This window comes from Meles meles, chromosome 3 (assembly GCF_922984935.1).
Source record: "Meles meles chromosome 3, mMelMel3.1 paternal haplotype, whole genome shotgun sequence".
In the NCBI taxonomy this organism is placed as follows: Eukaryota; Metazoa; Chordata; class Mammalia; order Carnivora; family Mustelidae; genus Meles; species Meles meles.
Genome location: NC_060068.1, coordinates 105,048,017 through 105,070,990, shown reverse-complemented (window position 1 = coordinate 105,070,990; position 22,974 = coordinate 105,048,017). Strand labels below are relative to the sequence as shown.

The 22,974-nt window shown below is 40.9% G+C and overlaps 2 protein-coding genes across 3 annotated transcripts in view; both read left to right on the top strand.

The window, feature by feature from the left end:
* Positions 1-22,974, top strand: part of LOC123938185 (protocadherin alpha-C2) — a 117,441-nt gene that overhangs the window by 9,269 nt on the left and 85,198 nt on the right. Inside the window, exon 1 of one of the 2 annotated variants that reach the window (XM_045999323.1) lies at positions 16,451-18,880. The exons of the other annotated variant lie outside the window; for it this stretch is intronic. Coding sequence (XP_045855279.1) covers positions 16,451-18,880 — 2,430 coding nt within the window. Of the gene's footprint in view, positions 1-16,450; positions 18,881-22,974 lie in introns of those variants that run through there. 2 annotated transcript variants of the gene reach the window in all.
* LOC123938189 (protocadherin alpha-3-like) overlaps positions 1-22,974 on the top strand; it is a 158,633-nt gene that overhangs the window by 83,644 nt on the left and 52,015 nt on the right.

Here is a 22,974-nt window from a genome sequence, read left to right as displayed (position 1 = left end):
CTCCAGTTTCTTTCCTATAGCACTCCTTTTGACTGGAGAATTTTTTTTTTTTTTTGGACTGGGTAATTTAAAATGCTCTTTGTTTCTCCCTCTAGTATCTATCTGCAGCATTTTAGTTTTCTGGTTCTATAGCAATAGTTGTCCCTTGTTCTCAGTGGTCACTAGGCATCCAGAGGATGCTGGTTTCCTGTCAGCAACCCAAGTCAGGTAAAACAGATACCAGTTTCTTAGGCAGCTTTCCAAAATCCCAAAAGTCTGGACACATCCTCACTTTTCTCCCTTCTTCCAGAAGGAGAAAGCTGTCCCCTTGGTATTTTCTTTTGTTCTCCCTAGCCTTCAGGCATCCAAACTGTGCCAGTTCTATCAGTTCTCTGATTGGGGCAATATAGAAATTAGTCCTGTAAGGCAGCCTTCTGAGAAGCTGATACATTGGACACATGCTGTGCTCTTTTCTTTCCTCTGGAAGGGCTAGTAGCAAGCCAGGGTATTCTTTCTTGGTGCTGAGGTGGGCCAACGTAGGTGCAGGGCTGATGTGAGCCAAGTAAAATTTATTCTTTGTACTTGTTTCAGCATAGCTATTTTAGCCTTGTGTTCACCTGCGGGTACTCCAGCTTTGTAACTGGACTCTGGAATTCTCATAAAGGAATTCTGGTCTGTTTATTGTTGCTAATTGTATTTTTGTGGGAGAATAAGGGCTGGGAATTCCTATTCTGTTATTTTGCTGGCATCATTTTGATACACTCTGAGTTAATTTTTGTAGATGGTGTGAGGTAGTGGTCCGGCTTGGTACTTTTGCAAGTGGATGTCCAGTTATCCTGGCACTGTTTATTGAAAAGAACTATTCTTTCCCTGTTGAAATGTTGGGGAACCATTGTTGGAATTTAGTTGATCAAGGAATGCCTTCCTGTCGGTAGGGCACGAGACTCTTGATCTCTAGGTTGTGAGTTCGAGCCCCATGTTGGGTGTAGAAAAGTGAAATCTTTAAAAAGAAGAAAGAGAAGAAAATGAGTTGATCAATAAATGTGGGAGTTCATTTCTGGATTCCTATTTCTATTCCATTGATTTATATGTCTGCCCTTATCCCAGTACCACACCCTCTTTGTTATTATACTTTTGAGGCAAGTTTTAGAAATTATTCGTTCTCCAACTTTGTTCTTTTTCTGAAGATTTTCTTGGCTCTTCTGGGTGACCTGCATTTTCATATGAATTTTAGGATCAGTTTGTCAGTTTCTGCAAGGAAACCAGCTTACTTTTGATAGGGAGTATGTTGTAGATCCATTTAGACAGTATTTCCATTTTAACAGTGTAAAGTCTTCTGATCCATGAACATGGGATTTTCCCCATTTAGATGTTCTTTAATTCCCTTCTTTTTAATTTAATTAATTAATTACTTATTTTTAAAGATTTTACTTGTTTATTTGACACACAGGGAGAGAATAAGCAGGGAGTGCAGCAGAGGAAGAGGGAGTAGCAGACTTCTTACAGAGCAGGGAGCCCAAAGGACTTGGATCCCAGGACCCTGGGGTCACGACCTGAGCTGAAGACAGACGCTTAACCAACTGAGCCACTCAGGTGCCCCTTCTTTAATTCCTTTCAACAATGTTTTGGAGTTTCCAGACTACACATTTTATATTTATTTTGCTAAATTTATTCCTTAATATTTTATTATTTTTTAAAGATTTTATTTGTTTATTTGACAGAGATCACAAGTAGGCTGAGAGTCAGTCAGAGAGAGAGGAAGGGAAGCAGGCTCCCTGCTGAGCAGAGGGCCTGACATGGGGCTCAATTCCAGGACCCTGGGATCACGACCGGAGCTGAAGGCAGAGGCTTTAACCCACTGAGCCACCCAGGTGCCCCTCCTTAATATTTTCAATTTCTGATGCTATTGTAAATGGAATTGTTTTCTCATTTCATTTTTTAAAAATAGATTTTATTTATTTATTTCACAGACAGAGATCACAAGTAGGCAGAGAGGCAGGCGGAAAGAGGAGGAAGCAGGCTCCCTGCTGAGCAGAGAGGCCGATGCCCACATGGATCCCAGGACCCTGAGATCATGACCTGAGCCAAAGGCAGAGGCTTTAACCCACTGAGCCACCTAGGCACCCCCTTTTTAAAAAACATTTTTTAATAGATTTTTCATTTCATTTTTTATTGGTTCATTTTTACAATAGTTAGTGTATAAAATATAATTGATGGGTTTTTTATATTAATCGTTTATCCTATAACCTTTCTGATGTCATTTATTTTGCAGTTTTTAGTGGATTCTTTAGGATTTTCAATATACAAGGACATGTCATCTCTAAATGGAGATAGTTTTAATCTTCCTATCCATTCCATCTGAATGTCTTTGATTTTGTATTCTTCCCTAATTGGGCTAGCTACAGCCTCTAGCACAATGTTGAATAGAAGTGGTTAGAGAAAACTTTCCTGACTTGTCGCTGACCTTAGGCAAAAGCTGGTAAACTGGTTTTCACCTGTAACTATAATATTACCTTTCAGTAGGTCCATGAAAATGACCCCTCTTTCATTTCTGGTTTTACTAATTTTAGTCTTGCGGCTTTTTCCTCTTCATCAATATAGCTAAGGTTTTGTCAGTTTTCTTGATCTTTTCAAAGGACCAACTTTGGCTTCATTGTCTTCCTCTTCAGTTTTCCACTCTATCTCATGAATGCTTCTATCAGGATAAGGAAATTCCCTTCTCTTCCTGTTTGATGGTTGATTTTATTATAAAATGGTGATGGATTTTGCCAAACAATTTTTCAACGTATATTGAGATGATCATGTGGTGTTTGTATTTTAATCAATTGATATATCACTATGGGCTGAATTGTGTCCCCCCAAAATTCATGTGTTGATGTCTGAACCCAAGTACCTCAGAATATATTTGGAATTATATTTGGAGATATATATTTTTAAAATTTATTCCATTTTTTCAGTGTTCCAAGATTCATTGTTTATGTACCACACTGAGTGTTCCATGCAATACGTGCCCTCCTTAATACCCACCACCAGGCTCACCTATCCCCCCACCTCCCTCCCCTCCAAAACCCTCAGTTTGTTTCTCAGAGTCCACAGTCTCTCATGGTTCATTTATCTCTCTGATTTCCCCCAGTTCACTTTTCCTTTCCTTCTCCTAATGTCCTCCATATTATTCCTTATGCTCCCCAAGTAAGTGAAACCATATGATAACTGACTCTCTCTGCTTGACTTATTTCACTTGGCATAGTCTCCTCCAGTCCCGTCCATGTTGATACAAAAGTTGGGTATTCATCCTTTCTGATGGAGGCATAATACTCCATAGTATATATGGACCACATCTTCTTTATCCATCTGTTGAAGGGCATCTTGGCTCTTTCCACAGTTTGGCGATAATAGCCATTAAAAATTTTTTTTTATTTATTTTTTTTCCAGCATAACAGTATTTTTTGTTTTTGCACGACACCCAGTACTCCATGCAATACATGCCCTCCCTATTACCCACCACCTGGTTCCCCCAACCTCCCACCCCCCCAATCAAAACCCTCAGGTTCTTTTTCAGAGTCCATAGTCTCTCATGGTTCACCTCCCCTTCCAATTTCCCTCAAGTGCCTTCTCCTCTCCATCTCCCAATGTCCTCCACGTTATTTGTTATGCTCCACAAATAAATGAAACCATATGATACTTGACTCTCTCTGCTTGACTTATTTCACTCAGCATACTCGCTTCCTATTTTTTAAGAAATAATTGAGGTAGGCTTGCCTGGGTGGCTCAGTTGTTGGGAATCTGTCTTTGACTCAAGTCACCATCCCAGGGTCCTGGGATCAAGACCCACATCAGGTTCCCTGCTCAGCAGGAAGTCTGCTTTTCCCTCTCCCACTCCTCCTGCTTGTGTTCCCTCTCTTGCTGTGTCTCTCTCTGTCAAATAAATAAATAAATAAATTTTAAAAAAGAAGTAATTGAGTTAAAATGAAGTCATTATGGTGAATCTTAATGCAATATGACTGATGTCCTTTTAAGAAGAGGAAGTTAGACCTCTGCCTCTGCTCACACCCTCTGTCTCTAAAATAAATAAATCTTAGAAAAGGAAATTGGTTCATCAACAAACACAGAGGGAAGACCATGTGAAGTCACAGTGAGGAGATGGCCATTTACAAGCCAACGAGAGAAGCCTCGAAAGATATTAACACTGGTGATACATTGATCTTGGAATTCTAGCCTTAGAATTATAAGAAAGTAAATTTCTGTTGTTTAACTCACCCAGTCTGTGATATTTTGTTATGGCAACCTGTACAACCTAATATATATTACATTTATTGATTTTCAGATGTTAAACCAACTTGGTGATGGTGTATAATTCCTTTTATATATTGCTGAATTTGGTTTTCTGGTATTCCATTGAGTATTTTTGTGTTTATATTCATAAAAGATAGTGGTCTGTAGTTTTCTTTTCTAGTCATGTCTTTAGTTTTGGATATCAGAGTAATATTACCCTCAGAATGAGCCAGGAAGTGGTGCCTGGATGGCTCAGTGGGTTAAGCCTCTGCCTTTGGCTCAGGTCATGATCTTGGGGTCCTGGGATTGAGCCCCGCATCGGGCTCTTTGCTCAGCAGGGAGCCTCCTTCCCCATCTCTCTTTGCCTACCTCTTTGCCTACTTCTGCCTACTTGTGATTTCTCTCTGTCAAATAAATAAAAAATCTTTTTTAAAAAAAGAATGAGCCAGGAAGTATTTGTTCTTCTTTTTTAAGAAAAGATTTTATTTGTTTATTTATGAGAAAGCAGGGGAGTGGAGGAGCAGAGGGAGAGGGACAAGAAGATTCCATGTTGAGCTCTGAGCCCTATGTGGGACTCGATCTCAGGACCTTAGGATCATGACCTGAGCCAAAACCAAGAGTAAGATGCTTAACCAACTAGACATCCAGGTGCCCCTTGCTCCTCTTCTATTCTTTGGAAGAGTGTATAAAGAACTGCTATTAATATTTATGAAAATGTTTGGCAGAATTCACTCATGATGTCTTTTTTTTCCTGTGTAGTTCTAATGTTACTAATTCAATCTATTTAGTTTTCGTATGTCCACTCAGATTTTCTACTTTTTTTTTTTAACCCAATTTTGGTATTTGTGTATTCTAAGAATTTTTTTCATCTAAACTACTCACTTATTGGCACACAGCTGTTCATAGTATTCTCTTATCTTTTTTATTTCTTTAAGGTTTATAGTAATGTCTTCTTTCATTGCTGCTTTTAGTAATTTTCATTTTCTTGATTTTTCTCTTGGTCAATCTAGGTAAAGTTTTGTCAATTATGTTGATCTTTTCAAAGAACCAACTGGTGCCTTTGTCATCTTTCTCTACTGTTTTTCCTCTTCTTATTTCATTTATTTCTACTTTAATCCTAATTATTTCCCTCCTTCCGTTTGCTTTAAATTTGGTTTGTTTTTATTTTTATGGTATCTTAAAGTAGGAGGTTAGGTAATTGATTTGAGGTATTTCTTCCTCTTCAGTGTCAACATTACAGCTATACATCTTCCTTGGAGCATTGCTTTAGTTGCATTGCATAAGTTTTCATATATTGTATCTTTCATTTCATTTATCTCAGAGCGTTTTCTAATTTTCCTTGTTCTTCTTTGACCCATGGTTATTTTAGCATATGTGATTTAATTTCTACATATTTCTGAATTCCCTAAATTTCAGTTTGTTATTGACTTCTAATTTTATTCCATTATGGTCAGATAACACATTTTTTATGGTATCAGTCCCTTTAAACTTACTGAAGTTTATTTTATGACATAGTGTCGGGAAGGGCATTCTCATGTGCAATCTTTCTCTTTTTTTAATGATTTTTTAAAGTTTTTTTAAAAAATATATTTGACACAGAGATAGAGAGTACAAGTAAGCAGAGCAGCAGGCAGAGGGAGAGGGAAAACTAGGCTCTCCGCTGAGCAGAGAGCCCAATGTGGGGCCCAGGGTCCTGGGATCATTTAACCGACTGTGCCACCCAGGCACCCCTCATGCGCAGTCTTTCAGATTTCACTTAGTCATGTAAGAATGGGTCTTGGGCTTGGAACGCTTCCTTACCAAGAAATGGAGTCTACACAGCCTGTGATAGTCTTATCATCTTGTGTGGGAATATCTTTCCCTCTTTCAGGCTCACTGAAGCTCTTGTCTCTGCTTGGAGCATGTGAATCATGTGGCACCTGACCAAGCCCACTGTTATATCTGTCCTCTTTGAAGAGGAGAAGAGGTCTTTCTACTGTGGTACAGGAGGGGTGCACAGAGAAACCCACTGGCCATGGGGTACTGATGCCCAGTACTGAAGCTGATCTTGGTCTGTCTTTTCTCTATGTAAATACAATGTTGTTCCATCCTGCTTGACTGTATTGTGTTCTTCTTGGCAACTCTGATGCCAAGATGCAATGGGCAGAAGTATTTAGAGTCCTCCCTTGGGGTTGATACCTGGTGCACAGCAATTTGCTTGACACTTAGCATGTGGTCTGTTAGGGAGAATGTTCTTGTGCAGTTGAGAAGAATATATATTGTGCTGTCACTGGGTGAGTATTCTATAAATGTCTTTTAGGTCTAGCTGGTTTACAGTGTTTTTAAAGCCTTCTATTTCCTTACTGATCATCTGTCTAGATGTTATCCATTGCCAGAAGTAAGGTATTAAAATTTCCAGCTTTTAGTATTGAATTGTCTGTTTCTTCTTTCATTTCTGTTAGCTTTTGCTTTATGTATTTGGGGGCTCTGTTTTTAACTGTCTATATTCTTATAATTGTTATACTTTCCTAATCAACTCTTATCATGATGAAATGTCCCTCTTTATTTCCAGTAATATTTTTGTCTGATATTAGCATAGCCACTGCAGCTCTCTTGTGGTTGCTATTTTTATAATATATGTTTTTCCATCCTTTACTTTCAATTTATTTGTATTTTTGAGTCTAAAGTTGCCTTCTGTAGATGACATATAGTTGGACCTTGTTATTTTAAAATATCTAGTCTGATAATTCTGCCCAAGAGTGAACCTTGTAGTAAGGAATCTCACCAAGTTCTCACAGTGAAAGATCCCCTTGTGACTCTGGCAGTGAGACAGATGTACACGTTTATTTTCTAATCTTTCTTGTAGTATTTATGGAGATCCCATTTTGACTTAGTTTTGATTACTACTCATTATTGAAAGTAGTTACTTTAAGACTAGTATCTGCAGGTGAAGAATGTAAATGAATGGGCTAGGAGAGCTCTGGACTGATATGAAGATATCCTTATTAATGTTTGGAAGAGTGGTTTGTGTGTACCTTAGTTTCTGCATATCTCTAACTGATGAGAATTGGCAGCTGCAGAGCAATTTGTTATCCAGAATTTTCTCTTCAACTTACTACATACATCCTTAGCTTCACTCTTGAAATAATAGTGCTTCTTCTCTCTGTCACATTTAGTTCTGCTTTCTCTTATATTTTGTGCTGACAAATAGGATGATATTGCCTGATTCAGCCTATGTACCTAGATCTTTTTGTTCAGTCTGGGGAGGAAAAATTTTCCTTCACCCTTCAAGTTTCTTGTGGCTGATCTAAGAATTAAATTAGCATGAGACAGATTAACAGGAGAAAATAAAATTTGATTAAATGCATGCTGGGGAATCCACATAAACATTAGAGATTCCAAAGACAGTTAACAAAATGAAGTACATATATGACTTTCTGAACTAAAGAGAAAAGGGTAGGATCTAAGGCTTCAAAGGGGCAGAAGGCAATTCATAGGAAGAATGGAAAAAGTAAATGCCTGGTAAACAAATGTGTGCTGGGTCATCCAAAAAAAATACGACATTGGGAAGACTTTGATCAAACAGGCCTTGCTAGCTTCTTCCCTGTCTACCATATCATATTATGCTGCAGTTATCTATGGTGATAGCTCCCTTCCTGGAACAGGTCCTGTAAATTATTTTAGGCAGTTAGAGGGGAGATTTTTTTAAAAAGCCCTCTGTTTCTTAAAAATAATCAGCCTATGAAGAGCCCTGGTTGTTGTATATAACTTTGAAGCATTTAATTTTACAACTGAAACTAATATTGGACTGTATGTTAATTAACTGGAATTTAAATGAAAACTTGGGAAAAAATAATCAGCCTAAAATAATACACCAGCCAAACAGACACATTTTGGGATGGCAAATTATGCATCCCTGTCGTTCCAAACAAAGAATCATTTGTTTTGTTTTTTCAGTATGAACCACTACTCTGGAAAGCTCCAGTCTATCAGCTCTTCCTAAGGCTCCAGTGGGACGAATACACTCTTAGCATTTTCTCACATCTTGGTCCAATTTTCATGGCACTTGGTAACTTCTCTTCATATATATTATGCTTGAAGTTCATTTGTTTTATAGAGTTTCATCAAAGATTAAAGCTAATCATGTCACTGAACCCCTTCAGTTCTAATTATTTTTTCTTTATTTTTCTGGGATTTCATGAGTAGAAAAGTATATTACCTATAAGTTTATCATCTAACAATATATGTTATTCTCCTTTCTAACACACATACACATTTCTTTATTTTATATTGACTAGCCTAGCATATCCAAGTCAGTATTGAATAATAACTATGACATAAAGTATCTGGTTATGCTCCTGATTTTTCACGGAAATTATTTTGGTATTTTATTGTTTTTTTTTTTTATTTGTTTATTTACAGCATAACAGTGTTCATTGTTTTGGCATCACACCCAGTGCTCCATGCAGTACGTGCCCTCCCTATTACCCACCACCTGGTTCCTCAACCTCCCGCCCCCCCCCCCCCGCCCCTTCAAAATCCTCTGGTTGTTTTTCAGAGTCCATAGTCTCTCATGGTTCATCTCCCCTTCCAGTTTCCCTCAACTCCCTTTCCTCTCCATCTCCCCATGTCCTCCATGTTATTTGTTATGCTCCACAAATAAGTGAGACCATATGATACTTGACTCTCTCTGCTTGACTTATTTCGCTCAGCATAATCTCTTCCAGTCCTGTCCATGTTGCTACAAAAGTTGGGTATTCATCCTTTCTGATGGAGGCATAATACTCCATTGTGTATATGGACCACATCTTCCTTATCCATTCATCCGTTGAAGGGCATCTTGGTTCTTTCCACAGTTTGGCGACCGTAGCCATTGCTACAATAAACATTGGGGTACAGATGGCCCTTCTTTTCACTACATCTGTATCTTTGGGGTAAATACCCAGCAGTGCAATTGCAGCGTCATAGGGAAGCTCTATTCTTAATTTCTTCAGGAATCTCCACACTGTTCTCCAAAGTGGCTGCACTAACTTGCATTCCCACCAACAGTGTAAGAGGGTTCCCCTTTCTCCACATCCTCTCCAACACACGTTGTTTCCTGTCTTGCTAATTTTGGCCATTCTAACTGGTGTCAGGTGGTATCTCAATGTGGTTTTAATTTGAATCTCCCTGATGGCTAGTGGTGATGAACATTTTTTCATGTGTCTGATAGCCATTTGTATGTCTTCGTTGGAGAAGTGTCTGTTCATATCTTCTGCCCATTTTTTGATATGATTATCTGTTTTGTGTGTGTTGAGCTTGAGAAGTTCTTTATAGATCCTGGATATCAACCTTTTGTCTGTACTGTCATTTGCAAATACCTTCTCCCATTCCGTGGGTTGCCTTTTTGTTTTGTTGACTGTTTCCTTTGCTGTGCAGAAGCTTCGCAGATGACATGATTCTTTATATGGAAAACCCCAAAGACTCCACCCCCAAACTACTAGAACTCATACAGCAATTCAGTAACGTGGCAGGATACAAGGTATTTTATTGTTTAAAATGAAGATAGGGGATGCCTGGGTAGCTCAGTCAGTTAAGCATCTGCCTTTGGCACAGGTCATGATCCCAGGGTCCTGGAATCAAGTCCTGCACTGGGTTCCATGCTCGGCAAGGAGCCTGCTTCTCCCTTTGCCTGCTGTTCCCCATGCTTGTACTCTCTCTCTCTCTGACAAATAAATGAATAAGGTCTTTAAAATATATATATAAAATGAAGATGGTCATTGTTTTGTGACAGCTGTCAAATTTTTATCAAATTGCTTTTAAGCATCTATCATAATGATGCTCTAGTAATATTTTGTTTAGCATGCTTTGAAACTATAATGTGAGATTTGTGTAGAGTCTTTTTTAGAGAATGTTGATAGAATCTTTGTCAGATTTTTATTTCATCTAATAAATTGATGTCAGATGGGTTAGTTGGTAATGATTGCAGGCCTTCCTTTTAAGCTACACTTGATGAAAATTTTCATCCACAGCTCAGAGGAAGATCTAGTGTGACTGCTTACCAAATATGTGCAATACAAAATTTGAATGTAGATAAAATATATTATGTACTTGAACAAGATAGGTTAGCTTTTAACCCAGTAATATTCAGCAAACTGGAGTAAAAAGAAAAAGTACAAAAGTCTAGGACTTTTTGATCTGTGGCTTAAGACCATCTAAGAAAAAATAGGTATTAATTTTAGTTTTCAATCCATCATGAAAAAAAGTATTTGACTATGTTTTAAAGAGCTAGATGTAATTTTAGACTCTATTCCTTGATTTGTAATATTTAGAATGAAAGTAATGCAGCTGGCTGGGTCCAAGGATGCAGAGGGGTGTCCCACAGGACCAGCCAAGAGGGTCCTTGGCTTCATGCAGGATGGAAATCAAACATGAGCCCTGAGAAGTGAGAACAGAATTTATTGAAGATACGTGGAGAGAGCAGATACAGACAATCTGAGAGACTCAGAAATAAACAGGGAGAGTGTCTCATCTTTGCTTGGCATTTGGGGTTTAGATTGAAGACAGTGGTCTGGTGTATGTGTCCCCTCAGACATTTCAGGAATTGGTCAAAACAAGGATGAGTTCTTAGACATCCTCCATAAGTCACTGAGGCTCTGGAGTCAGTGGTCTTGGAAAACATTCATGACCTTGCTTGGGCACTCCTTGGATGTTTTCTGTTGTACTGGAAGACTCTGAAGAAATCATTAACTTCTTGACTGTTACAAGGAGGACATACATTACGGCATGTGTAAGATAGATCTAGACAGGGAAACTGAAGGGACTGCATGAAAAAAAACTGCTTTTTTTGTTCCTTTGCCTTCTTCTATTCTTGCTAGGACCTATACCTCTACCTTACACATGCCTTAATGTATGCTCTCCTTATAAAGGAGAAAAGATCTCTTTTTGCTTCAGATGTGACCAACCTGGAGTATGACTTTAAGTTCTGAGGCTACACTTTGAAGAGGAAATAGGAAAAGATTTTTAGAAAAAGGTAATTTTTCAGGGCACCTGGGTGGCTCAGTGGGTTAAGCCTCTGCCTTCAGCTCAGGTCCTGGAATCGAGCCCCACATCAGGCTTTCTGCTCAGCAGGAAGCCTGCTTCCCTCTTTCTCTCTGCCTGCCTCTCTGCCTACTTGTGATCTCTGTCTATCAAATAAATAAAACTTAAAAAAATCTTTAAAAAAGGTAATTTTTGGAAAATTGGCAAATAATTGTAAAAAGTAGTGCATAAACACAATATAGAGTCAGAGTGAAGATTCACAATGAAAGATTTGAGATACTTTATATGGTATTATGTCATGGAGAAAAACAAGTTACTTGGGATTAGAAATTTGAGAAAGAAATTCTGTAGTAATGTGTTATTGGTAAAGGATGCAAGTTAAAAAAAAAAAAAGTAACATAGGATGTTGTATATTGAGAGTGCGTTAGCCACTTAATTTGTGTGCCCAGAGCATAGCTAGATACTTAAGGAACAAAATTTGAGTGATGTAGATCCCTACCCCCAAAGAACTACTCTGTTAGACTTGATTTAAGGAACAAAATTTGAGTGATGTAGATCTCTACCCCCAAAGAACTACTCTGTTAGATTTGATTTGGGATTAAAAAAAAAAGAAACTTGATTTGGACACTTGATCAGCTTTTACAGGATGAAAATTTGCTTAATGTGACACTGATATCTTGCCTTTAAATTTACTTTAAGTACATAATATGTTCCCAAGGAGTAATCTCAAGCACTAAGAAAATCTGGCTTAGGGACACTTGGGTGGCTCAGTTGGTTAAGCGTCTGTCTTCGGCTCAGGTCATAATCCCAGGGTTCTGGGATCAAGTCCCACATCGGACTCCTTGCTCAGTGGGGAGCCTGCTGCTCCCTTTACCTCTGCTGCTCCCCCTTCTTGTGTTCTCTCTCTCTCTCAAATAAATAAAACCTTTAAAAATATGTTTTAAATAAGTCAATCGGAGAAAGACAACTATCATATGATCTCCCTGATATGAGGACATGGAGAAGCAACATGGGGGGGTAGGGGGATAGGAGAAGAATAAATGAAACAAGATGGGATTGGGAGGGAGACAAACCATAAATGACTCTTAATCTCACAAAACAAACTGGGGGTTGCTGGGGGGAGGTGGGATTGGGAGAGGGGGAGCGGGCTATCGACATTGGGGAGGGGAGGCGAACCATAAGAGACTATGGACTCTGAAAAACAACCTGAGGGTTTTGAAGGGTCAGGGGTGGGAGGTTGGGGCAACCTGAGGGTTTTGAAGGTTCAGGGGTGGGAGGTTGGGGGAACAGGTGGTGGGTAATGGGGAGGGCACGTTTTGCATGGAGCACTGGGTGTTGTGCAAAAAGAATGAATACTGTTACGCTGAAAAAATAAATAAAATGGGAAAAAATATGTTTTAAAAGCTTAATTTTGGGGACACCTGTTAAGTATCTGCCTTCAGCTCAGGTCATAATTCTGGGATCCTGGCTTCAAGTGCTGCATTGGGCTGCTTGCTCGGTAAGGAGCCTGCTTCTCCCTCTGCCTGTCTCTGTCCCTGCTTGTGCTCTCTCTCTCTGATAAATAAATAAATCTTAATTTTGTTTTAAAAGCAATATCCTTTTGTTGCAGGTCATCGAGCACAATGGCCAAGAAATTCTTGAGACACAATATGGTGTAACTTAGTAATTATTTAAGCAGTATGGGACAGGACCCATGGGCAGAAAGAGTTGCACGTTTTGCTCTATGAAGCTGATGGGTAAATGCCTAGTGCTCAAGGGGGAGGGGACATGCAGGGAGTATTAAATCATAAATGTTTCCTTGAATTTCTACTGATAACACTACTTTTGTAATATTTCTCTTGTGCTTATCATTCAGTTTAATATTAACTAACAGTGAGATATACAGGCAGTAATGAGACCCTTTAAGGATGTATTTGATCCTTATTAATACTATGCAGGCTAGTGGTCAGTCTTCTGGGTTAAATGTGAACATTTCTGCTTCTGTCCCTCGTCACTTTTGTGGTATGTGTCAGATTTACTATTTTCTCATTTGGCTGCAAGATCTCTGGTAGGAGCTTATGCATTATGGCTAGAAATCTCTTAAATTTATAATTTAAGGCTAAGCTCGGTTGGGAGAGATTTATAATAATGTCTTTGCAATAGAACCGAAGCAGAAATCAAAACTGTTTTTGTATTGAGTCCACTTAAAGTTGTACTTGTACCTGAGTAAAGCTCGAAAATGTCTGAATTAGGGGAAACTACGGCAAATGGCATAAAATGGCAAAATGAAATATTAGGTTCGCTAAAGAGGAGTTTTACTGATCGTTGATTTAGTGTTCACCTAGTTATCTTATACAAAAGGAAAGACTCTTGAGATATCCTCATCTTCAAGATATCTAAATATTCCAAATATCTCCTGAATATTTCTTTCCCACAAATCCCAGTTATGCCTACAGATAGGGAGGCAGGTGACAGAACAAATCCCACTAGGTGAGTGCTATTCACTTATTCTTGACTGAAATTAAATCCTTTGAAAATAGTCCTCAGTGGCAGGTTAGACAGAGAAATGGGAAGAGAAGGGAAGCCAGAAGTCTGAGAGGTGTGTGTAGGGGTAAGAATTTTTGTCAAGATTTTCCATTCGATTCTCAGTATGAGTTTTTCCTTTTCTCCACTTACTAATCCACATCCACACATACTGTCCTAGACAGAGCTCGGAAATTCCAAACCCAGTATAACTGGAAACTTGATTGCAGGTCTTACAATCAGGGGCCTTCCCAAAGTTGAGTGCATCTCTCCAGATGTATTTCAGGGGCTGCTAATGGAAAAGTGAAAAGTACAACCTTGCACCCCAAAGCTGTTAGCTTACCGGGCAGCATTAAATGAAAATGAGGAAATGCAAATCCTAATCTCTGGCACTGAAGTAGATAATTAATTCTGATTCTGAAATTTGGTGAATAAATTTAATTTTTATGGGTTGTTTCACATCCTAATGAGCATTCCGCATGATGGCTATACTTACAGCTTTACCTAACACTTCAACGGGGCTGACATGTTTTCTGCTTTGATTTTATCCAAGACTTGGCGTCAATGATTTTCTTGGTTCCTTAACTCAGAAAGACAAATGAGTCTAGGACATTTACTGCTTAAATTGCCTTATGTTGCTGCTTGCCCTGCTTCCCTGGAAGAGATGTGTTTGGGTTTGTATTGTTCCCAGGGAGGTGATTGGTTCTTAGTGGCATAATGAATTTAACAATCCCACTTTCGGTCTTAAAGCCAGAATGCTAAAACAGCCTGCCTTCCCAATCCTCATTTTAATCAGCAATTTAAGAAACTGTTATAACAGTGTTCAAACATATACCCAAGTTAAGAGAATTGTGTAATTAGCTCCCTAGTATCCAGCTTCAGCCTCAATAGTTATCAACACTCCTAGGCAGTTTTCTGACCAGAAAATACATTGCCCTGGTAAGGCTCGGTGGCTCAGTTAGTTAAGTGTCTGCCTTCTGCTCAGGTCCTGATCCTGGGGTCCTAGAATCCATTCCCACGTGGGGCTCCTTACCCAGCCAGGAACCTGCTTTTGCCTCTGCCTGCTGCTCCCCCTGCTTGTGTTCTCCCTCTCTCTCCTTATCTCTCACAAATAAATGGGTAAAATCTTAAAAAGAAACAAAGAGAAAGAAGAACAAGAACATCACAGTGAAAGCTTCAATTCTTGATCAGTATTCAGCTTTTGTCTTTCAAATTTTGGTTCCTGGGACTTTGGACCCTGCAATTGTATTAAAAGAAGTTTAAGAAATTTAGTACTTAATGGTCATTTGAAGGCACTCTCTTTTTTCAGCTCTCCTCCCCTTCAGGGAAATCGCCTCCCCCTCAGGGAGATCCTCTGGTTTTAGGGTGCAAGGCGAAATTTGGAGATATTTCTTAGAGCTCGGAGATGTTTTTCATAGAACTGATCAATATCCCGATTTCCCTTCAGGAAACCGGCCTAAAAAGGAAGTTGGAGAACATATGGACAGCTAGTCAGTTCCTACCCTGCCTCAATGCTATTTTCCAAATATCTACAGAGAGTAAATTTACAGGCTTGTTTCCTGGTCACACTCTGGAGAATATCTCAGTGACGTTCTTCCCACTCCACTTCTCACGCCCTGCTGGGGATGAGTGTCAGTCTGAGTTTCAGGTGCTTGTATTGACTGGTTTCTAATCTCTCTCATCCAGAGCGTCAAGGGCGGCTGGTGAGGCACTCCGCCCCAGGGTGTCCTGGGGAAAGAGAAATCGCTGACCCACAAAAAGCCAAACTATAAGCCTTGCGCTCGCCCACCTGGGTGCCTCGAAAAGCCAGAGTCCCAGGGAAGTTTGAGGAGGCATCTATTTCCCAATTGGCCCCTCGCTGGTAGCCTCTATTGAAAATTTGGCTCCTGGTATAAAAGAAGGTGCAGGAGAAGCTTTAACCCGCCGCAGAGAGTCTGGGAATCCAGCATGCAATGCCCCTCAGCACTTAGTTTGGGGGCTCCTGTTCCCTTAAGCTTCGAAGGCGTGGTCATTCGTGGCTCGGATCCCGCCTCTCTCCTCCTCCGCCCCGCGGTTTTTCTGGCAGTTCCGCTCTCTTCGCCCGCACCGTAGGGATTCTGGGGGGTCCGAGAGCCCGGGACTAGCCCCGGACTGGACGTTCCGAGGTCACACCTTGGCGAGAGAAGCCCAGCCCAGCTCAGCCCTAGTTACGCGCGGTCTTTAGGAGGCGGCTGTGGAGGTTACGGCGAGGCCGGCCTTAGGGCGTTGTCCTTAGAAACTCCGTTCGTTCGAGGGAAGATGGGTTAGCTTCTCCGAGTGTGTTCCGTGCCCCGCCCGGCGCCAGCCGTGGGGACTTCGGAGAGATCCCTGCTAGCCGCGAGTTGGAGACGGCGCCTCCCTAGCCCGAGCCGTTCATCCCGTCTCTGCACCCCTAGGCGGCGCTGCGCTCCTCCGCACCCGCCAGCTCCGCTTTCCCAGACGGCTGCCGCACCTCCAGTCCTGCGAGCAGAGCTTCCAGCCGGCCAGCCTCGGGCAACTCCAGTGTGTCCAGGGGGACGAACGTCGGCGGTCTGGGCACCTCTAGCCCGCGGTGGCGGGCGCGGCGGCGGGCGCGGCGGCGGGCGGCCGGCCCTTGCTCTTTCCTGCGGTTCGTGCTCTCCGGGAGTCCGGAGCATGGTCCTGGGTCGCTGCTGCTGGAGCGAGGACGCGGAGAGGGAGGATGGTGGGCTGGAGGGTGGCGGTTCTGTGTCTGTGGGTCTCCTGCGGCTCTGCTGGCGGACAGCTGGAATATTCAGTGCTGGAGGAGACCGAGCGGGGCGTAGCCGTAGGCAATGTTTCCGAGGACTTGGGGCTGTCGGCGGCTGCCCTGTCCTTGAGGAACTTTCGATTCCTTTCCAGCCACCGCGAGCCCTACTTCGGGGTGGATCCAGCCAGCGGTAGTTTGGTGGTCCTAGAGCCGGCGGACCGCGAACAGCTGTGTGAGACCAAAGCTGTCTGCGTCTTGACTTATGAGCTGGTGCTCGAGGACCCTCTGGAGCTCCACACGATGCGAGTTCACGTCGTGGACACCAACGACAACTCGCCTCTCTTCCCTGCCGGTGAAGTGCAGCTGCACATCCCCGAGTTCCTGATGCCCGGAGCCCGCTTTACTCTCCCCAATGCTCAAGATGCTGATGAGGGAAGCAACGGGGTCCTAAGCTACAGTCTGAGCCCCAGCCAGCACTTTCGCCTGATCATGGGATCGCGGGTGGACGGCAGTGAATATCCGGAGTTGGTATTAGAGAAAGTGCTGGATCGGGAGCAGCGCGCCACCCACCAGCTGATGCTCACCGCCAGGGACGGCGGGAAGCCGGCGCGCCCTGGAGACGCTCACGTTACGGTCCTAGTGGTGGACACAAACGACAACGCGCCTGTATTTGAGCGCACAGTCTACCGTGCCAAGGTACCAGAGACTGCCCCCAACGGGACTGTGTTATTACGAGTTCAGGCCTCGGACCCGGATGAAGGCTCCAATGGGGAAATCCGGTACTCCTTAAGCAACAGCACGCGAGCAGCGCTGAGACACCACTTCCACGTGCACCCTAGAAATGGGGAGGTGCGGATAGCTGCTTCCCTAGGTCCGCCTGAAACGTTGTTGGAGGCGTACATTGAGGCGAGGGATGAGGGCACCTTCGGTTTAGCTAGTACTGTCAAACTGCTGGTGGAAGTGACTGATGTGAACGATCACGCCCCTGAGGTCAATTTCCTGACTCTCTCCAGTTCGGTTTCTGAGGACGCTCCCCCTGGCACAGTGATTGCTTTCCTTAGTCTCAGGGATGAGGATCTCGGTCCCAATGGTAAGGTCATCTGTAGCATGTCCAGTGGAGGCCCTTTCAAGCTGAAGGCTTCCTTTGACAACTACTATAGCTTGCTGACTGATGGGCCACTGGACCGGGAGCAGGTCAGCGAATACCAGGTCTTAATCACTGCCTCAGATGGTGGCTCACCCTCCTTGAGCACCTGCAGGACACTGACTGTGTCTGTTGCTGATGTGAATGACAATTCACCAAGCTTTGCTCAATCACAGCAGGAACTTTTTGTGGCTGAAAACAATGGTCCTGGGGCTTCTCTAGGCCATGTGTTTGCCCAGGATCCGGACCTGGGGAAGAACGGCCTTGTCTTCTATGAGTTGTTGGATATTATCTCTGAAAGGCAGACAGCCTCTAGCTTGGTGGCAGTAGAATCACCCAGCGGGGCTATCACTGCCAAAATTTCCTTTGACTTTGAGCAGCTCAGGGGGGTTCACTTCCAAGTGGAAGCCCGGGATGGTGGTATTCCTCCCAGAAGTGCAACAGTGGTCGTGAACTTGTTTGTGATAGATAGGAACGACAATGCTCCAGTCATCTTGTTTCCTGTGCCCAGGAATGGCTCTGTTCCGGTAGAAATTGTGCCCCGCTCTTCCAGGAGTGGACACTTGGTCACAAAAGTGGTAGCAGAGGATGCAGACAGTGGCTCTAATGCTTGGCTTTCCTACCATATTTCTCAGGCTTCTGACTTCAGGCTTTTCAGAATTTCAGCCAGTGTGGGAGAACTCCGAACTGCCCGCTTAATTCTTCCCACTGATGCGGTTAAGCAGAGGGTGGTGGTCGAAGTTCGGGACCATGGAGACCCACCACTTTCCTCTTCCGTCACATTGGGTATACTCTTGAGCAACTCTGCCCCTCAGGTCCTTCCAGACTTTGAAGATACCTGGGAAACAGGAGGCCACCTTTCTACCCAGAACCTGTATTTAGTGATTGCTCTGGCCTGTATTTCCTTTTTATTTCTGGGGTGCTTACTTTTCTTTGTGTGTATCAAGGTGAACCAGAGCCCAATTTGTTGTTCTCAAAGCTGCTGTCGCTCTCCAGAGGAACTGAGGTATGGGAGGAAGATGGCTTCAAATCCTCTGACATCAGCCACAATAGATGTCACTACAGTTGAGAGACTTTCTCAGACCTATCTCTATCAGGCCTCTCTAGGACCTGGTTCTGATAATAACAGTTTGCTGTTGCGTGGGGAATACAGTGCTGCTGACCTGAGAAATCTGGCTACTGGGGTAGGACTGAATGTGCCAATCTCCTGCATTCACATTCGGAATAGGAAGGGGGATCACTTAAATGTCAATGCCATGGTAAGCAAATTTGGAGGGATTTGATTCCATTGGCCAGGAGGTGACTGCTTGCTATGTTCTGAAACGCTTCTTAGGTGAGTCTTTGGCACTGAATTGAACATTCCTGCTTAGCATCCCCTGTGCTAAGAATTCTGGGAGTATATGAGTAATAAAAGACTGTCCTTGACCTCAGGGAGCTTATAGTTTATTTTTGAGAAACAAGGGTAAGAAATTCAAACCCATTAAAGAACAATAAAAGTAATATAATGTAAAGGTCTAAAATTAGAAAGAAGGCACCAGTTTTTGGCACAGGTAATAAATGACCTGGAAAGTCTTTAATTCCTTTTGGGAATTGGTTTAAGGAATTATTTAAAGCATAAATCCGTCATTCAAAAAATATTTTGAGCAACAGATATGTGTAAGGCATTCTGATACCAAAAGTGGGAATGAAAAATATGCAATACTCTTTGCATAACGTAAGCATAATATCATGGAAGATGATTTTTCCTCAAACTGTAGTAATACATGATTTAACAATGATAACTTAAAAAATATAAAAATAAATTGCAATGGATATTCAAAGAAGGGAGAGAAACTGTGAGAGAACATCTGGGAATGGAGGAGGGAATCAGAGAAGGCATGGTGGTAGAGATGGCATTTGAATTAAATCTTGAGTGATACACCATTTAATAAAATGCTGCATATTTTCTAGGTCAGACTTTAAATAAATGCCATTTTGGCAAACTAGTCTTTTTTGAGAATGACACTCTAAAACATAGCTAATAGCTCCACACAGTCAGTGTTTCTAAGTATTTGGAAATTATAAGCATGCCTCAGAACACATATTTGTATCGATAGACTATAAAACTAATGGGTATAGGACTTGACAACCTTTAATTTTGTGTTTTTATTGATCTATTTCACAAAAATAAAAGATGAGTTAATTTTTTTAAAATTGTAATTCCAGTACAGTTAAAATACAGTGTTATATTCAATTTGGGTATACAATATAATGATTCGAAATTCCATATATTACCCAGTGCTTGAAAGAGAACTGTTACATCAGAAACAGTTGTGTATTAAAATTTGCCATTCAAAATCCATTTAACTTAGATTTAATTTTCTTATTATTTTAGAAGGCGGTATACTTTGAAATAAGTAAATAGCATATTTGAGAATAGTACATCTAGTGAAAGTTAAATTATTCAAATACTTAAATGTATCCATAGTGGCCCTTTACATTTCAGAAACTTTTTGAATAGTGTGAGGACAATCTTCAGCAATTTTATAGTATGACTTTCTGACTTCTCATAGAGATCATGGATACAAGGAAAGGAGGTACGCAGAGATTAGGAAAGGGAATGGAACATTCCTTGTTTTACTATAGGGGAAAAGTGAGTTATAAGTTATTCTCCAAATAATGATGTTAACTGCAAATAGATTAACATGCCTTATAATTTTGCATATTTAATATTCTCACATGAAAGAATGCAATATATGAGATATGATTAGTAAATGCTTGTTGAATGAAAGAATAAATACATTTGCTAGTGTATGAATTGGGTGGTAACATAGAACAGTTCAACATAAGGGCAAAGATTTAACTCACTTTTCCAATTTACATGTATATATATATATTTAACATTTTAAAGATCACTTTCAAATATATTAATGATTATTTTCTTTCTCATATATAATAGAACAAAGTAATGGGATTTTCTGGTCCTAGAGCTAGCTTGAAAAACCTCAGTGCTGTGTTTTGGCACTAAATATGATTGCAGTTCCTACTGATGGCAAAGTGATTAGTAGGAATGCATGTCTTTGCACTGTGAAAGTCACAGTGGATGCAAATTAAAATGCAGTTAATTTTAAGGGAGAATATTGGTGTGCTATAATGTTAATATTTCAGGTATCAAAACAGTGTATAAACTCTCTTCCTATCAATATTTCAGGTATCAAAACACTTAGTGTATAAACTCTCTTCCTAACTTATTTCTTCTATTTCACTGCTTTCTCTAACCAAGAGAGATGAGAATACCGGTAATGTCTGAAGTTTGGGAGTTGGATATTGTTTGAAAAACACATTTTGAGTAGACTTGAAAGGAAATGGGTCTGGAAGTTGGAAAATTCTTTAAAAGGAAAAATGCAGGGATACCTGGGTGGCTCAGTTGGTTAAGTGACCAACTCTTGACCTCAGCTCAGGTCTTGATCTCAGAGTTGTGGGTTCAAGCCCTACCTTGGGCTCCATGTTGGGCATGGAGCCTACTTAAAAAATATATAAATAAGGGGTACCTGGGGGGCTCAGTGGATTAAGCCTCTACCTTCGGCTCAGGCCATGATCTCAGGGTCCTGGGATCGAGCCCCACATTGAGCCCCACGTCAGGCTCTCTGCTAAGCAGGGAGCCTGCTTCTCCCTCTCTCTCTCTCTGCCTGCCGCTCTACCTACTTGTGATCTCTCTATCACAGATAGATCTCTATCTCTATATCACAGATATCTCTCTCTCTCTCTCTATTTCTGTCAAATAAATAAATAATATCTTTTTTAAAATATATAAATAAAAGGATAAATATAGCTAATAACACAGAAAAATATCTCTAGCCACCAGATATTTAAACTTAAATGAGTGACAGTAACAAAGACGAAATGTTGATACATGCAGGAATACTGCGCCATTCCAGTCATCCACTTGAGCAGTCTTTTTCTATCAATGTTGATATTTCACTTTTTAGGTAGTCCACTGTCTGCCAATAACTTTGTGGACTGGATATTTCCCTACATATAAAGAAAGTGTGATATATAAGAGCATGAATAAAATAACTTCTAGAGAACTGGAGTATTTGTAATTCACCCAGGCACTTTGTTACTTTCTTCTTCCTCTCCAACTATGTATCGATCCAATCATGATTCTTTAGAAAAGAATGCTTGTCATAGTGTTCACTGAGTGCCTTAATAATGACTACATAATTCTAGAAGGAAAATATTTATTGCTTGAATTTTATAAAACAAAAATCCTTTGGAAAGAGTGCAATTTCCTAACAATTTTAACTGTGTGCCTGAGTCATACAGAATCATGTTGATGTATATGTGTTTCTATTTTGTTCAAATAGTAAGTCCTTCTTTTTTTTAATTAAGTTCAAAATTTTTAATTCCAGTGTAGTTAACATACAGTATTACATTAGTTTCAGGTGGACAATACAGTGATTCAGCAATTCAGTACATCACCTGGTTCTCATCAGGACAAGTGCACACCTTAATCCCCACCACCGGTTTCACCCCACCCCACCCCCACCTCCTCGCTGGTAACCTTCCGTGTGTTCTCTGTAGTTGAGAGTCCATATCTTGGTTTGTTTCTCTCTCCTTTCCCCACCATCCCCCTCCCCCGCTTTGCTCATTTGTTCTGTTCCTTAAATCATACATGTGAAGGAAACCATATAGTATCTGTCTTTCTCTGACTGTTGTGAATGTTATTTCACTTAACATTATACTGTCCAGACACTAATCCCTTCTGTTAGTTTACAGTGTGTAGCAATGTATTTTACAATACTGGGGCGCTTGGATGCCTCAGTTGGATAAGTGTTTTAGCTGTTGATCTCAGCTCAGTTCTTGATCTCAGGGTTGTGCGTTCAAGCCCAGTGTGGAGCTTACTTATAAAAACAAGCGTATTTTACAGAAGTAAAATCTATCAGTTTAGGAAATTCAGGAAAGCATTTTCATCTGTACTTCTCCTATTGATAATATTTTACAGATAGAAACAAAATTGATGTCCTGTGCAACAATAGACAACATGTGTCTCATGCTAATTTTTTCCAAGGTTTTTGATGGGCAATTTAATTTTGTTTGGATTGGTATCTAAGATGTTACCTCTGAGATGTAAATTTCTGCTTACCATTTACAATTAATTACGTTAAAATTAATTACAAATTTTTTAGAATAAATATGTTAATGTGGCAAAAATGCGCAACAGCGAACAACTGACTTAATTAAGTATTCCATATGAAAATTATAGTTTGGACACATCAGTGTTATGTTAGTGTATTGTTCTTCTGGAGTTGAAGCAGTTGCCCTTTGCCAGGATAGGTAGGGTATAGAATGTTTCCCCTTTGCAGTGTTATTA